Below are 16,505 nucleotides of genomic sequence, written 5' to 3' on the forward strand. Positions count from 1 at the left end.
TTCTTCCAATAGTGGCCATGGGATCTTTTACATCCACCTGAGAGGGGAGACGGGGGTCTCGGGTTTAACGTCTCATCCTGAAAGACAGCACCTCCGACAGTGCGGCGCTCCCTCAGTACCGCCCCTCCGACAGTGCGGCGCTCCCTCAGTACCGCCCCTCCGACAGTGCGGCGCTCCCTCAGTACCGCCCCTCCGACAGTGCAGCGCTCCCTCAGTACCGCCCCTCCGACAGTGCGGCGCTCCCTCAGTACCGCCCCTCCGACAGTGCGACGCTCCCTCAGTACCACCCCTCCGACAGTGCGACGCTCCCTCAGTACTGCCCCTCCGACAGTGCGACGCTCCCTCAGTACCGCCCCTCCGACAGTGCGGCGCTCCCTCAGTACCGCCCCTCCGACAGTGCGGCGCTCCCTCAGTACCGCCCCTCCGACAGTGCGGCGCTCCCTCAGTACTGCCCCTCCGACAGTGCGGCGCTCCCTCAGTACCGCCCCTCCGACAGTGCGGCGCTCCCTCAGTACCGCACCTCCGACCGTGCGGCGCTCCCTCAGTACTGCCCCTCCGACAGTGCGGCGCTCCCTCAGTACTGGCACCGGGGGAGTGGATTATGGGGCTCGAGTCTCTGGAGTGGGGGGCCCGCACCCATGACTTTCTGACTCGGACGTGAGAGTCCCGCTGAGCCAGGGCTGAGACTGCAGTGGTTTGCCCATGCGTGCTGTGATCACCCCCACCGCCACCCCCGCCGGACACTCACCGTTTCGAACACCGCGTAGTCCTTGCCGTAGTTGGCGCCGGGCGCCAGCCCGGGACCCCCGACCAGCCCAGCGCACACGTTGCTCACCACGTTACCGTACAGGTTGGGCATCACCATCACGTCGAACTGCTGCGGCTTAGACACAAGCTTTGGAGGAGAGGGCGGGGGGTGGGGTGGAAAGAGGAAACGTCAGGGAGTTAGGAGTCGAGTGTGGAGCGACAAGCCTCAAGATAGCGGCGGCATCGTTCGAGGAGATTCCGGCCAGTCTGCTGCTGCTACCGAGCCCCGCCCTCCCCGCCCAGACCGTGCGCTGGATTCCCGCCCCTGCATTGCGCACTGGCGATCTGCGGTGGACGCCATTTTGTCCTGATGCGGGACCCTGCTCGGGCCGCGGTTTGAACGCTGCGCCCCCCCCCCCCCCTTTAGGTCTCCTCACATGGCAAAGGGGGACATCGAGGCCTCGAAAAGGGTGCGGAGGAGGGCCGCAAGATCAAGGCCCAGTCTAAGACACCTCAGTTACCCAGCTAGGCTTAGACAATCGGGTCGCTATACTTTTAGAAAGGACCATCTGATCAAAGTTTATAAAATAAAAAAGAGGGGACTAGATTGCGTTTGCGAGGACCAACTATTTCTAATGGAGAGGTTAGGGAGGACCAGGGGCCAGAATTTTAAGATGTGTAAGAAAGAAAGTCTTGCATTTCTCCAGCGCCTTTCCCCACCTCAGGACGTCCCAAAGCGCTTCACGGCCAATGAAGGACTTTTTTTGAAGTGTGGTCACTGTTGTAATGTAGGAAACGCGGCAGCCAATTTGCGCACAGCAATCTCCCACAAACAGCAATGTGATAAATGACCAGATCATCTGTTTTTTAGTGATGTTGGTTGAGGGATAAATATTGGCCCCAGGACACCGGGGAGAACTCCCCCCTGCTCTTCTTCCAATAGTGGCCGTGGGATCTTTTACATCCACCTGAGAGGGCGGACGGGGCCTCGGGTTTAATGTCTCATCCGAAGAACGGCACCTCCGACAGTGCAGCGCTCCCTCAGTACTGCCCCTCCGACAGTGCGGCGCTCCCTCAGTACCGTCCCTCCGACAGTGCGGCGCTCCCTCGGTACTGCCCCTCCGACAGTGCGGCGCTCCCTCAGTACTGCCCCTCCGACAGTGCGGTGCTCCCTCAGTACTGCCCCTCCGAGAGTGCGGCGCTCCCTCGGTACTGCCCCTCCGACAGTGCGGCGCTCCCTCAGCACTGCCCCTCCGACAGTGCGGCGCTCCCTCAGTACCGCCCCTCCCACAGTGCGGTGCTCCCTCAGTACTGCCCCTCCGACAGTGCGGCGCTCCCTCAGTACTGCCCCTCCGACAGTGCGGCGCTCCCTCAGTACCGCCCCTCCCACAGTGCGGTGCTCCCTCAGTACTGCCCCTCCGACAGTGCGGCGCTCCCTCAGTACCGCCCCTCCGACAGTGCGGCGCTCCCTCAGTACCGCCCCTCCCACAGTGCGGCGCTCCCTCAGTACTGCCCCTCCGACAGTGCGGCGCTCCCTCAGTACCGCCCCTCCGACAGTGCGGCGCTCCCTCAGCACTGCCCCTCCGACAGTGCGGCGCTCCCTCAGTACCGCCCCTCCGACAGTGCGGCGCTCCCTCAGTACTGCCCCTCCCACAGTGCGGCGCTCCCTCAGTACTGCCCCTCCCACAGTGCGGCGCTCCCTCAGTACCGCCCCTCCGACAGTGCGGCGCTCCCTCAGTACCGCCCCTCCGACAGTGCGGCGCACCCTCAGTACCGCCCCTCCGACAGTGCGGCGCTCCCTCAGTACCGCCCCTCCGACAGTGCGGCGCTCCCTCAGCACTGCACTGGGAGTGTCAGCCTAGATTTTTGTGCTCGAGTCTCGGGAGTGGGACTTGAACCCACAGCCTCCTGACTCAGACAAGTGTGCTGCCCACTGAGTCACAGCGGACAAGGCCAGATCTTGGTTAGTCAGGAGGTGGTTCTTTCCCCAGAGAATAGTGGACCTCTGGGACAGGCTGCCATCTTGAGTGCTGGACGCCGACTCGCTGAATTCCTTTGAGCGAGAGGCGGACCCGTTTCTGGCTGGGGCGGGACTCACCTCTTACAAGAGGTCGGTTACTGCACAACATCAATCCAGGCCAGAGAGAGCTCCTCAATGGTTTCTGTCGCCTAAGAGGAGGGGGGGGGGGGGCGGTCGGAGAGGAGTTTCCACATTTTATTCATCCCAAATTGAATGTGCATTTTTTAAAAATCGGGTCTTTGGCCTCTCCCAGGAGATCACATGGGTTTCGGGTGGGGTGGGCAGTGTCTGTATTGTGATGCGTGGGATGGGCTGGATAGACGAGAGGATCTTTCCCTGGCCATTATTGCTCGTGTGCTACAACGACTGCTGATGTACTGGTACAGAAATAGAACGTACAGCACAGAAACTGGCCGTTTGGCCCCTCTGCTCCGTTGCCGGTGTTTCTGCTCCACACGAGCCTCCTTCCGCTGCTCTTCATCTCACCCCATCACCATCTCCTTCTATTCCTTTCTCCCTCATGTGCTTATCCAGCCTCCCCATAAATAAATCTACGCTATTCGCCTCGACCACTCCCGATGGTCGCGAGTTCCACATTCTCACCACTCTCTGGGTAAAAGACGTCACCCCTCAACCTTCTCTTTTCTAGAGAAAAGAGCCCCAGCCTGTTCAGTCTTTCCTGGTAAGTATATACTGAGCAGTAAAGCCATACAGAGTCACCAGTCAGTGCACAGATATCTCCCTGAGGGAGAGGGACTGAGAGACACCAGTCAGTGTACAGATATCTACCTGAGGGAGAGGGGACTGAGAGACACCAGTCAGTGTACAGATGTCTCCCTGAGAGAGAGGGGATTGAGACACACCAGTCAGTGTACAGATATCTCCCTGAGAGAGAGGGACTGAGAGACACCAGTCAGTGTACAGATATCTCCCTGAGCGAGAGGGGACCGAGAGACACCAGTCAGTGTACAGATATCTCCCTGAGAGAGAGGGGACTGAGAGACACCAGTCAGTGTACAGATATCTCCCTGAGAGAGAGGGGACTGAGAGACACCAGTCAGTGTACAGATATCTCCCTGAGGGAGAGGGGACTGAGAGACACCAGTCAGTGTACAGATATCTCCCTGAGGGAGAGGGACTGAAAGACACCAGTCAGTGTACAGATATCTCCCTGAGAGAGAGGGGACCGAGAGACACCAGTCAGTGTACAGATATCTCCCTGAGAGAGAGGGACTGAGAGACACCAGTCAGTGTACAGATATCTCCCTGAGGGAGAGGGGACCGAGAGACACCAGTCAGTGTACAGATATCTCCCTGAGAGAGAGGGGACTGAGAGACACCAGTCAGTGTACAGATATCTCCCTGAGAGAGAGGGGACTGAGAGACACCAGTCAGTGTACAGATATCTCCCTGAGGGAGAGGGGACTGAGAGACACCAGTCAGTGTACAGATATCTCCCTGAGGGAGAGGGACTGAAAGACACCAGTCAGTGTACAGATATCTCCCTGAGGGAGAGGGACTGAGAGACACCAGTCAGTGTACAGACATCTACCTGAGGGAGAGGGACTGAGAGACACCAGTCAGTGTACAGATACCTCCCTGAGAGAGAGGGGACTGAGAGACACCAGTCAGTGTACAGATATCTCCCCGAGAGAGAGGGACTGAGAGACACCAGTCAGTGTACAGATATCTCCCTGAGGGAGAGGGGACTGAGAGACACCAGTCAGTGTACAGATATCTCCCTGAGGGAGAGGGGACTGAGAGACACCAGTCAGTGTACAGGTATCTCCCTGAGGGAGAGAGGACCGAGAGACACCAGTCAGTGTACAGATATCTCCCTGAGAGACACCAGTCAGTGTACAGATGTCTCCCTGAGAGAGAGGGGATTGAGAGACACCAGTCAGTGTACAGATATCTCCCTGAGAGAGAGGGGATTGAGAGACACCAGTCAGTGTACAGATATCTACCTGAGGGAGAGGGACTGAGAGACACCAGTCAGTGTACAGATATCTCCCTGAGAGAGAGGGACTGAGAGACACCAGTCAGTGTACAGATATCTCCCTGAGAGAGAGGGACTGAGAGTCACCAGTCAGTGTACAGATATCTCCCTGAGAGAGAGAGGGGACTGAGAGACACCAGTCAGTGTACAGATATCTCCCTGAGAGAGAGGGACTGAGAGACACCAGTCAGTGTACAGATATCTCCCTGAGGGAGAGGGACTGAGAGTCACCAGTCAGTGTACAGATATCTCCCTGAGAGAGAGAGGGGACTGAGAGACACCAGTCAGTGTACAGATACCTCCCTGAGAGAGAGGGGACTGAGAGACACCAGTCAGTGTACAGATATCTCCCTGAGAGAGAGGGACTGAGAGACACCAGTCAGTTTACAGATATCTCCCTGAGAGAGAGGGGACTGAGAGACACCAGTCAGTGTACAGATATCTCCCTGAGAGAGAGGGGACTGAGAGACACCAGTCAGTGTACAGATATCTCCCTGAGGGAGAGGGGACTGAGAGACACCAGTCAGTGTACAGATATCTCCCCGAGAGAGAGGGACTGAGAGACACCAGTCAGTGTACAGATATCTCCCTGAGGGAGAGGGGACTGAGAGACACCAGTCAGTGTACAGATATCTCCCTGAGGGAGAGGGGACTGAGAGACACCAGTCAGTGTACAGATATCTCCCTGAGGGAGAGAGGACCGAGAGACACCAGTCAGTGTACAGATATCTCCCTGAGAGAGAGGGGACTGAGAGACACCAGTCAGTGTACAGATATCTCCCTGAGAGAGAGGGGACTGAGAGACACCAGTCAGTGTACAGATGTCTCCCTGAGAGAGAGGGGATTGAGACACACCAGTCAGTGTACAGATATCTCCCTGAGAGAGAGGGACTGAGAGACACCAGTCAGTGTACAGATATCTCCCCGAGGGAGAGGGGACTGAGAGACACCAGTCAGTGTACAGATATCTCCCTGAGGGAGAGGGGACTGAGAGACACCAGTCAGTGTACAGATATCTCCCTGAGAGAGAGGGGACTGAGAGACACCAGTCAGTGTACAGATGTCTCCCTGAGAGAGAGGGGATTGAGACACACCAGTCAGTGTACAGATATCTCCCTGAGAGAGAGGGACTGAGAGACACCAGTCAGTGTACAGATATCTCCCTGAGAGAGAGGGGACTGAGAGACACCAGTCAGTGTACAGATATCTCCCTGAGAGAGAGGGGACTGAGAGACACCAGTCAGTGTACAGATATCTCCCTGAGAGAGAGGGACTGAGAGACACCAGTCAGTGTACAGATATCTCCCCGAGGGAGAGGGGACTGAGAGACACCAGTCAGTGTACAGATATCTCCCTGAGGGAGAGGGGACTGAGAGACACCAGTCAGTGTACAGATATCTCCCGGAGAGAGAGGGACTGAGAGACACCAGTCAGTGTACAGATATCTCCCTGAGGGAGAGGGGACTGAGAGACACCAGTCAGTGTACAGATATCTCCCTGAGAGAGAGGGGACTGAGAGACACCAGTCAGTGTACAGATATCTCCCCGAGGGAGAGGGGACTGAGAGACACCAGTCAGTGTACAGATATCTCCCTGAGGGAGAGGGGACTGAGAGACACCAGTCAGTGTACAGATATCTCCCTGAGAGAGAGGGGACTGAGAGACACCAGTCAGTGTACAGATATCTCCCTGAGGGAGAGGGACTGAGAGACACCAGTCAGTGTACAGATATCTCCCTGAGAGAGAGGGGACTGAGAGACACCAGTCAGTGTAGAGATATCTCCCTGAGAGAGAGGGACTGAGAGACACCAGTCAGTGTACAGATAATTTACAATTTTTACAATTTAAATCGCTTTATTGGCATGATAAGTTACATCTTATGTTGCCAAAGCATCAAAATACATTTATGGTTTAGCACATAAACGCAGTTCTATTCATACAGTGTATAAACAGGTATATCCCTGAGTGTATAAATATACATTTGCATTGTTTATATATATTTTTTTCTTAGTTTACTGGTTGTCCCTCTGTTCATGGCAAGCTGTAACATAGTGCGCCGCCAGTGTTATACAGCTTCTCTCCTCTCCCAGTAGGAATGGGAGTTTTTGGTTGTCATTCAGATTTCTGAAATCAGGGCATATTTGTGAGAATTTTTGGTAGAAATTCTCCCTGATGCCCTGATATTTTCCACAAGCTGTGAGGAAGTGCATCTCTGTCTCCACCACTCCCTGACTGCAGTGAGAGCATATCCTGTCCTCTCTTGGCAGCCTGGTCTGCCTGTGTCTGCCTTTTTCGATCGCTAGGCTATGTTCGCTAAGTCTGTACCTTGTCAAGGTTCTTCTCAGTTTGTTATCCTTTACCATGGTCAGGTAATCAGCTATGTTGTATTGTCTGTTTAGGGCCAAGTAGCAATTGAGTTTGCTTTGGGTTTTTGTTGTTTCTGCCCAATATGTCAGATATTTTTCCTTTTGCTTAGCGACGATTGTGTTGGGTCGAATTCTTTGTGTTACCCTGTCACTGTCCTGGGGCTGGTTATTGTTAGTATTGTTAGTAGTTACTTCACTGAGTCCCAGGACTAGTTGACTGAGGGTATTCTTCTTTATGGTCAGCTCTTGGCATTTCAGGGCGTCGTAGTGATAGCATTGGGGATTGCTCATTTGTAGGTGATTCCAAAATTTGGTGGCTCTTTTTTGGATAGTGATTATTAATGGATATTGGCCTAGTTCCGCCCTGCATGCATTGTTTACTGTTTTCCTTTGAGTCCGGAGGATACTTTTACAGAATTCTGCATGTAGGATCTCAATTGGGTGTTTGTCCCATTTTGCAAATTCTTGTTGAGTTAGCGGTCCCCATACCTCACTGCCATAGAGTGCAATTGGTTCAATTACTGATTTGAAAATTTTGAGCCAAATGCTAATTGGGATTTCTATTTGGATTGATTTTTTGATGGCATAGAAAGCCCTTCTTGCTTTCTCTTTCAGTTCATTCACAGCCAGTTTGAAGTTTCCCGTAGAACTGATTTTTAAGCCCAAGTATGTGTAGTTAGTGGTTTGTTCAATTTTGGTTGTTCCTACTGTGAAATTTATTTTGGGTCCCTGATGTTTGGATCTTTGCTGGAACACAAGGACTTTGGTTTTTTGGGGATTTATTGTCAGGGCCCAAGTCTGGCAGTACGACTCCAGCAGGTCCAGGTTTTGCTGTCTCCCTGATATCTCCCTGAGAGAGAGGGACTGAGAGACACCAGTCAGTGAACAGATATCTCCCTGAGAGAGAGGGGACTGAGAGACACCAGTCAGTGTACAGATATCTCCCCGAGAGAGAGGGACTGAGAGACACCAGTCAGTGAACAGATATCTCCCTGATGGCCCCTAGTTCTAGGCTCCCCCAGAAGTGGAATCATCTCTCTGTCTAACCTATCGAAACCCCGTCACAAATGTTATAAAGATGGAGAAAGGGGAAGGGGGAAATTCCTTCATCTGGAGCACCGCACTCCCCGAAGGTTCTGGGGTACTGTTCCTCAGCCGGCAGTACCCAGTCAATGGTTGTCCTTAACGCGAGTTCGGGCGGTGATTGGAGGACTGGGGCTAGGGGCGGCTGCAATCAGACCCACGCACACTCCGGGGGTGGGGGTGGGGTGACGACATGGGGGAAGCCAATCAGGAGTCGACGCTCTCTCTTGGCGATTCCAAACCTCCAACCCAATTCCCCCCGCCACCAGCCCAAAACTCCAGAGCGCGACACAGCATCCCCCGGCCCGAGGAAGACACATACCTGCATGGTGGTGTTGTCCACGATCATGCTGTCGAACTTGATGTCGGGGTAGCCTCCCGCCACCTCCTTGCAGCACTGCAGGAACAGCCCATCGGCCAGCTTCCTGAAAGAAAAGTGGGGGGGGGAACGGCAGATTATTACCAGCGTCTCGCTGTCAGAATTCCCCTCCTCCTCCTCTTCAAATCCTTCCATGGCCCTTTTAAGGTCAGATTTAAGCAGCTTCATAAAAAAAGGAGAGGGGGGTTTGGGGCGGTTTAGGGAGGGAATTCCAGATATTGGGACCTAATCCGAGCTCGTACCGAGTCCCGTTCACCCATCACCCCCCACCCCCTGTGCTCGCTGACCTACATTGGCTCCCGGTCCGGCAACGCCTCAATTTTAAAATTCTCATCCTCCTGTTCACATCTCTCCGCAGCCTCGCTCCACCTCCCTCCCCACCTCTGTAACCTCCTCCAGCCCCTACAGCCCTCCGAGATCTCTGCGCTCCTCCAATTCCAGCCTCTCGCGCATCCCCCGATTTCCGTCGCTCCACCGTTGGCGACCGCGCCAGGGCCCCCGCGCTCTGGAATTCCCTCCCTAAACCTCTCCGCCTCTCTCTCTCCTCCTTTAAGACGCTCCTTAAAACCGACCTCTGTGACCCAGCTTTTGGTCGCCGGTCCCTAATATCTCCGTTTGTGGCTCGGGGTCAAATTTTGACTGATTTACGCTCCTGTGAAGCGCCGCGGGACGTTTTACTACGTTAAAGGCGCTATATAAATACAAGCCGTCGTCCCAGCACACCCGCCGTGCAACCACAAACCAAAACGGTCGCCACTTTAGATTGAGAACGTCAGTACTCCCCACCCTCTCCCCGCCGTGTGGTGACTGGAGGCATCGCTCACCCCAGACCTCGCTCTGCTACGATACACAGTGCAGATCAGTCCTACTGTCACAGCAAGTCTCGGGGGTGCCTACCCCCGTGACTTTTAACCCCGCTATACTGGCAACTTAACGCCAAATGAGCTACTTCCTCAGCGCACGAGCCCCCCCCCCCCCCTCTATTCTGCGCCATATTCCTCAGCACGCCCCCTGCCCTCTCACACTTTACTGCCCCGTCTCCTCAAATGTACCTGTCGACACATTCCTGCCCCTTTGGCGACTCACGGGCTCTTCCTGTGTGCCCTCCCCACCCCTTGAAATATATTGATTACGCTTCTCCCCGTCATCACCTGCTGAACGGCAAAGGTGTTTAGAACCACCCTCCCGCGTGGGTTTAGCTCACTGCGTTGCCGGTCCCTCCTGCCCTTGAAACCCGCTCCTGCTCAAACGCCTCTGCCCAGCACCTCCGAGCAGCCGAACCCTCACCTCCCTCCGTCTATTAATAGAGCAGAAATATAACAGGGAGAACTCGAGGAAAGACTCGCATTTCTCCAGCCCCTTTCACCACCTCAGGACGTCCCAAAGCGCTTCACAGCCAATGAAGGACTTTTTTGACGTGTGGTCACTGTTGTAATGTGGGAAACGCGGCAGCCAATTTGCGCACAGCAAGCTCCCACAAACAGCAATGTGATAAATGACCGGATCATCTGCCCTTGTAGTTATTTGAGGATAAATATTGGGCCCCAGGACACAGGGGAGAACTCCCCCCTGCTCGTCTTCCAATAGTGGCCGTGGGATCTTTTACATCCACCTGAGGGGGCAGACGGGGGCCTCGGGTTTACCATCTCATCTGAAAGACGGCACCTCCGACAGTGCGGCGCTCCCTCAGTACTGCCGCTCCGACAGTGCGGCGCTCCCTCAGTACTGCCGCTCCGACAGTGCGGCGCTCCCTCAGTACTGCCCCTCCGACACTGCGGCGCTCCCTCAGTACTGCCCCTCCGACAGTGCGGCACTCCCTCAGTACCGCCCCTCCGACAGTGCGGCGCTCCCTCAGTACCGCCCCTCCGACAGCGCGGCGCTCCCTCAGTACTGCCCCTCCGACATTGCGGCGCTCCCTCAGTACTGCCCCTCCGACAGTGCGGCGCTCCCAGTACCGCTCCTTCGACAGTGTGGCGCTCCCTCAGTACCGCCCCTCCGACAGTGCGGCGCTCCCTCAGTACTGCCCCTCCGACAGTGCGGCGTTGCCTCAGTACTGCCCCTCCGACAGTGTGGCGCTCCACTTACATGATGTTGGCCTTGTGCACTGCGGTGATCTTCTTCCTGCCCTTGGCCCGGGCCAGCTCGAAGGCGTACTCCGCGATACGCATCGAGTTACGCTTGGTGATGATCTTCAGGCTCTCCACCACTCCGGCCACGCTCTGAGGACGACACAGGCAGACGTGTGGCCACCGTTATAATGTTGGAAACGCGGCGGCCAAATTGGCGCATACGCACAGCAAGATCACACAAACAGCAGTGTGATAAATGACTGGATCATGTTTTGGTTGAGGGCACCAGGGAGGCCGTTCAGTCCCCTCGAGCCTGTTACATTAGGAACAGGAGGAGGATGCTCCGCCCCCTTGAGCCTGTTACATTAGGAACAGGAGGAGGCCATTCAGACCCCCTCGAGCCTGTTACATTAGAAACAGGAGGAGGCCATTCAGCCCCCTCGAGCCTGTTACATTAGGAACAGGAGGAGGCCATTCAGCCCCCTCGAGCCTGTTACATTAGGAACAGGAGGAGGCCATTCAGCCCCTCGAGCCTGTTACATTAGGAACAGGAGGAGGCCGTTCAGCCCCCTCGAGCCTGTTACATTAGGAACAGGAGGAGGATGCTCAGCGCCCTCGAGCCTGTTACATTAGGAACAGGAGGAGGACGCTCCGCCCCCTCGAGCCTGTTACATTAGAAACAGGAGGAGGCCATTCAGCCCCCTCGAGCCTGTTACATTAGGAACAGGAGGAGGCCGTTCAGCCCCCTCGAGCCTGTTACATTAGGAACAGGAGGAGGCCCATTCAGCCCCCTCGAGCCTGTTACATTAGGAACAGGAGGATGCCATTCAGCCCCCTCGAGCCTGTTTCATTAGGAACAGGAGGAAGCCATTCAACCCCTCGAGTAGTGACTCTCAGACGCACACACACACACTCGCAGCAGAGAGAGCAGTGACTTTAACACGGCTTGGGATTTACTTCAGTGTCACGTGGTGATTTTAGTGTTCCCCAGTTTAGTTCCTGATGTGGAGAGGTTTGTCCGTAACGGGGTCTTTCCATGCATTATCGGGGAACAGGAAACAGCTGGATTCAAGCCCTGGCTCCAGCTCATCCCTCGCAGATAGCAAAAGGTGCCTGTACCTTGACCAAGGGCCCATTCTTTACCTGAGCACAGACAGCGAGCTGTCCAACCAGAGCACACTGGGCGGGCGGGCAGACAGACGCGCGCATGGAGACACAGGCGCACAGACAGAGACACACAGACAGACAGACACACAGACAGACAGACACTACACTTGTGCAAGTGGTGTGAACACCTACACGTGCGTCCGTCCATACACACACACACGACTTGTAGAAGTGGCGCCCACAGACAGATCTGAGGAAGCGAGCGGTCTGCGGGGCGCACCTCGTGCTCTAGGTTGCTGTACTCTCCCTCCGTGTTCTCCCGGATGATCAGGATGTCGATGCCCTGGTGCCTGGTCTGGACGCCCGGCAGGCTCTGGCAGTGGATCACGTTGGCGTAAAGGTCCAGCGACATCCTACAAATGGCAGCAAGGGGGGGCGGGGGGGGAGAAAAGAGGCAAGTCAGGCGGCTGGTCCAGGTGTTGGGAAGGGGGGGGGGGGTGCTCCGACCGCAGACACCGGCCTGTCCACACACCTAAACCTACGTGTTGGAGCGAAGCCCAACTCCCCGCGCGGCTCTGTGCTGCTGCCACACAGTGAAACCTCAGCACCACGCATCAGGAAAGGTTTGACCAGAATCGCACCGCACAGGAGGCCGGTCGGCCCATCGTGCCTGTGCCGGCTCTTTGAACCAGCTCTCCAATTAGTCCCACTCCCCCCTGCTCTTTCCCCACAGCCCGGCACATTTTTCCCCTTCCAGTATTTCTCCAATTCCCCCTTTTGAAAGTTACTATTGAATCTGCTCCCACCGCCCTTTCAGGCAGCGCGTTCCAGATCACAACAACTCGCTGCGTAAAAAAACATTCTCCTCATCTCCCCTCTGGTTCTTTTACCGATTATCTTCAATCTGTGTCCTCTGGTCACCGACCCTCCTGCTACTGGAAACAGTTTCTCCCGATTTACTCCATCAAAACCCCTCATGATTTTGAACACCTCTATTAAATCTCCCCTTAACCTTCTCTGCTCCAAGGAGAACAACCCCAGCTTCTCCAGTCTCTCCACATCACTGAAGTCCCTCATCCCCGGTACCATTCTGGTCAATCTCCCCTTAACCTTCTCTGCTCTGAGGAGAACAATCCCGGCTTCTCCAGTCTCTCCACATCACTGAAGTCCCTCATCCCTGGTACCATTCTGGTCAATCTCCCCTTAACCTTCTCTGCTCTAAGGAGAACAATCCCAGCTTCTCCAGTCTCTCCACATCACTGAAGTCCCTCATCCCCGGTACCATTCTGGTCAATCTCCCCTTAACCTTCTCTGCTCTGAGGAGAACAATCCCGGCTTCTCCAGTCTCTCCACATCACTGAAGTCTCTCATCCCTGGTACCATTCTGGTCAATCTCCCCTTAACCTTCTCTGCTCGGAGGAGAACAATCCCGGCTTCTCCAGTCTCTCCACGTAACAAAGACGGACGCAACGAGCATTATTTCGCTCTCCTCCCTCCGACAGTGATGGACCCGGCTACCATGGAGCCGACGGGCACCTTGCCCGCAGTGGGAGTGGAACGAGAGATCTCTGGGTTGCTAGTGCGATACCCGAGTGTTCAGCCTAGTGCTGGAGGACGTGGGAAAAACACTGGTCGGGTCACTTATTCCCACCATCGAGGCAATGCACGCCCGTGTCCCCACCAGTGTCAAAACCCACATTCTTGGCTCTACCAACACGAGCCTCGATTATTGCAACGCTCCCTACCCAGGACTCCTCACCTCACCCGAAAGCAACTCGATTAGATTCCAGCCTGTAACTCACTCCCGGGTATCTGTTATTCTATATATAAACCCCCTGAACCCCTCGATTAGATTCCAGCCTGTAACTCACTCCCGGGTATGTTATTCTATATATAAACCCCCTGAACCCCTCGATTAGATTCCAGCCTGTAACTCACTCCCGGGTATGTTATTCTATATATAAACCCCCGAACCCCTCGATTAGATTCCAGCCTGTAACTCACTCCCGGGTATCTGTTATTCTATATATAAACCCCCCGAACCCCTCGATTAGATTCCAGCCTGTAACTCACTCCCGGGTATCTGTTATTCTATATATAAACCCCCAAACCCCTCGATTAGATTCCAGCCTGTAACTCACTCCCGGGTATCTGTTATTCTATATATAAACCCCCTGAACCCCTCGATTAGATTCCAGCCTGTAACTCACTCCCGGGTATCTGTTATTCTATATATAAACCCCCCGAACCCCTCGATTAGATTCCAGCCTGTAACTCACTCCCGGGTATCTGTTATTCTATATATAAACCCCCTGAACCCCTCGATTAGATTCCAGCCTGTAACTCACTCCCGGGTATCTGTTATTCTAAATATAAACCCCCCGAACCCCTCGATTAGATTCCAGCGTGTAACTCACTCCCGGGTATCTGTTATTCTGTATATAAACCCCACCCCCCGAACCCCTCGATTAGATCCCAGCCTGTAACTCACTCCTGGGTATCTGTTATTCTATATATAAACCCCCTGAACCCCTCGATTAGATTCCAGCCTGTAACTCACTCCCGGGTATCTGTTATTCTGTATATAAACCCCACCCCCCGAACCCCTCGATTAGATCCCAGCCTGTAACTCACTCCTGGGTATCTGTTATTCTATATATAAACCCCCTGAACCCCTCGATTAGATTCCAGCCTGTAACTCACTCCCGGGTATCCGTTATTCTGTATATAAACCCCACCCCCCGAACCCCTCGATTAGATCCCAGCCTGTAACTCACTCCTGGGTATCTGTTATTCTATATATAAACCCCCTGAACCCCTCGATTAGATTCCAGCCTGTAACTCACTCCTGGGTATCTGTTATTCTATATATAAGCTCCCTGAACCCCTCGATTAGATTCCAGCCTGTAACTCACTCCCGGGTATCTGTTATTCTAAATATAAACCCCCCGAACCCTTCGATTAGATTCCAGCCTGTAACTCACTCCCGGGTATCTGTTATTCTATATATAAACCCCCCGAACCCCTCGATTAGATTCCAGCCTGTAACTCACTCCCGGGTATCCGTTATTTTATATATAAACCCCCCGAACCCCTCGATTAGATTCCATCCTGTAACTCACTCCCGGGTATCTGTTATTCTATATATAAACCCCGCCGAACCCCTCGATTAGATTCCAGCCTGTAACTCACTCCCGGGTATCCGTTATTCTATATATAAACCCCCTGAACCCCTCGATTAGATTCCAGACGGTAACTCACTCCCGGGTATCCGTTATTCTATATATAAACCAGGCTTACCGCAGTAAGTTGTTACTAGACTTGTGCGATGGGGGCATGTTGTGGTTGGTTTCGATGTTCCCTGCGAGAGAGAGGAGGTACAGTTGGGAAAAGCGTGATGGTGACAGAACAGCGCGTCCTCGGGCTTACTGCGAGGTTAACCACAGGCGAATAGCTGTTACAAGAAAGGCCTGTCGCGCATTGTAACGTCACATTCAGTGCCGGAGCCAGAGTGTCTGCAGCATCTTAAACTGAGCGATCCACAAACACTGGCCGGGGTGGCGGGGTCTTTGATCTGCAAGTGATCTCCAGTTTTGAGAATGCCCAGTGACTGCACCTTTCAGTCTTAAAGGGGCATGCCCCCTAACCTCAGCAGCAGAATGGTGTAATGTCCCCGCTTGTATATAGAAACATAGAAGATAGGAGCAGGAGTAGGCCATTCGGCCCCTCGAGCCTGCTCCGCCATTCAATGAGATCATGGCGGATCATCCAAATTCAGTACCCTGTCCCTGCCTTCTCCCCATACCCCTTGATCCCCTTAGCTTCAAGAAATATATCTAACTCCTTCTTGAATATATTTAATGAATTGGCCTCCACTGCCCTCTGTGGTAGAGAATTCCACAGGTTCACCACTCTCTGGGTGAAGAAATTCCTCCTCATCTCTGTCCTAAATGGCTTACCCCTTATCCTTAGACTGTGACCCCAGGTTCAGAACTCCCCCGCCATTGGGAACAGCCTTCCTGCATCTAGTCTGTCTAGTCCTGTTAGAATTTTATAAGTTTCAATGAGATCCCCTCTCATTCTTCTAAACTCCAGCGAGTATAAGCCCAACATCCCAATCTCTCCTCATAAGTCATTTCCTGCCATCCCAGGTATCAGTCTGGTGAATCTTCGCTGCACTCCCTCCATGGCAAGAACATCCTTCCTCAGATAAGGCGACCAAAACTGCACACAATACTCAAGCAGCCCCCCGCCCCCCGAACCACCTTAAACATCCAACCCTCGCCCCCCGCCCCCCCCCCCACCTATCTACAGGACGCACTGTAGGAACTTGCGGCTGATCCAACACTGGATGTCGGAACAGTGGTGTGATCACATAAGGGCAGTCGAGAGCGGTGGTGTACTATCTACAAGATGCACTGCAGCATCTCGCCGAGGCTTCTTTATCAGTACCTCCCAGCCCCGCCACCTAGAAGGACAAGGGCAGCAGGCGCACAGGAACACCAGCATCTCAAAGTTCCCCTCCAAGTCACACACACCATCCTGACTATCTCCAACAAGCGAGAGTCTAACCGCCTCCCCTTGACATTCAACGGCATTACCATCGCCGAATCCCCCACCATCAACATCCTGGGGGTCACCATTGACCAGAAACTTAACTGGACCAGCCACATAAATACTGTGGTAACAAGAGCAGGTCAGAGGCTGGGTATTCTGCGGCGAGTGTCTCACCTCC

General features: G+C 54.2%; 1 protein-coding gene across 4 annotated transcripts in view; it reads right to left on the reverse strand.

Annotated features, from left to right (window-relative positions):
• Nucleotides 1-16,505, reverse strand: part of idh3g (isocitrate dehydrogenase (NAD(+)) 3 non-catalytic subunit gamma) — a 50,531-nt gene that overhangs the window by 8,138 nt on the left and 25,888 nt on the right. For 3 of the 4 annotated variants that reach the window (XM_085979052.1, XM_085979051.1, XM_085979049.1), the window contains 5 exons: nucleotides 15,071-15,131; nucleotides 12,051-12,183; nucleotides 10,680-10,813; nucleotides 8,538-8,640; nucleotides 749-895 (listed from right to left, as the gene is read on the reverse strand). In XM_085979052.1, coding sequence (XP_085835178.1) covers nucleotides 749-895; nucleotides 8,538-8,640; nucleotides 10,680-10,813; nucleotides 12,051-12,183; nucleotides 15,071-15,131 — 578 coding nt within the window. The remainder of the gene's footprint in view (nucleotides 1-748; nucleotides 896-8,537; nucleotides 8,641-10,679; nucleotides 10,814-12,050; nucleotides 12,184-15,070; nucleotides 15,132-16,505) is intronic. The other variant, XM_085979053.1, reaches the window with a different exon arrangement.

The sequence above is a fragment of the Somniosus microcephalus genome, unplaced genomic scaffold (assembly GCF_052327205.1).
Source record: "Somniosus microcephalus isolate GS21.2 unplaced genomic scaffold, FLI_Smic_1.0 unresolved_chr7, whole genome shotgun sequence".
Classification (NCBI taxonomy): Eukaryota; Metazoa; Chordata; class Chondrichthyes; order Squaliformes; family Somniosidae; genus Somniosus; species Somniosus microcephalus.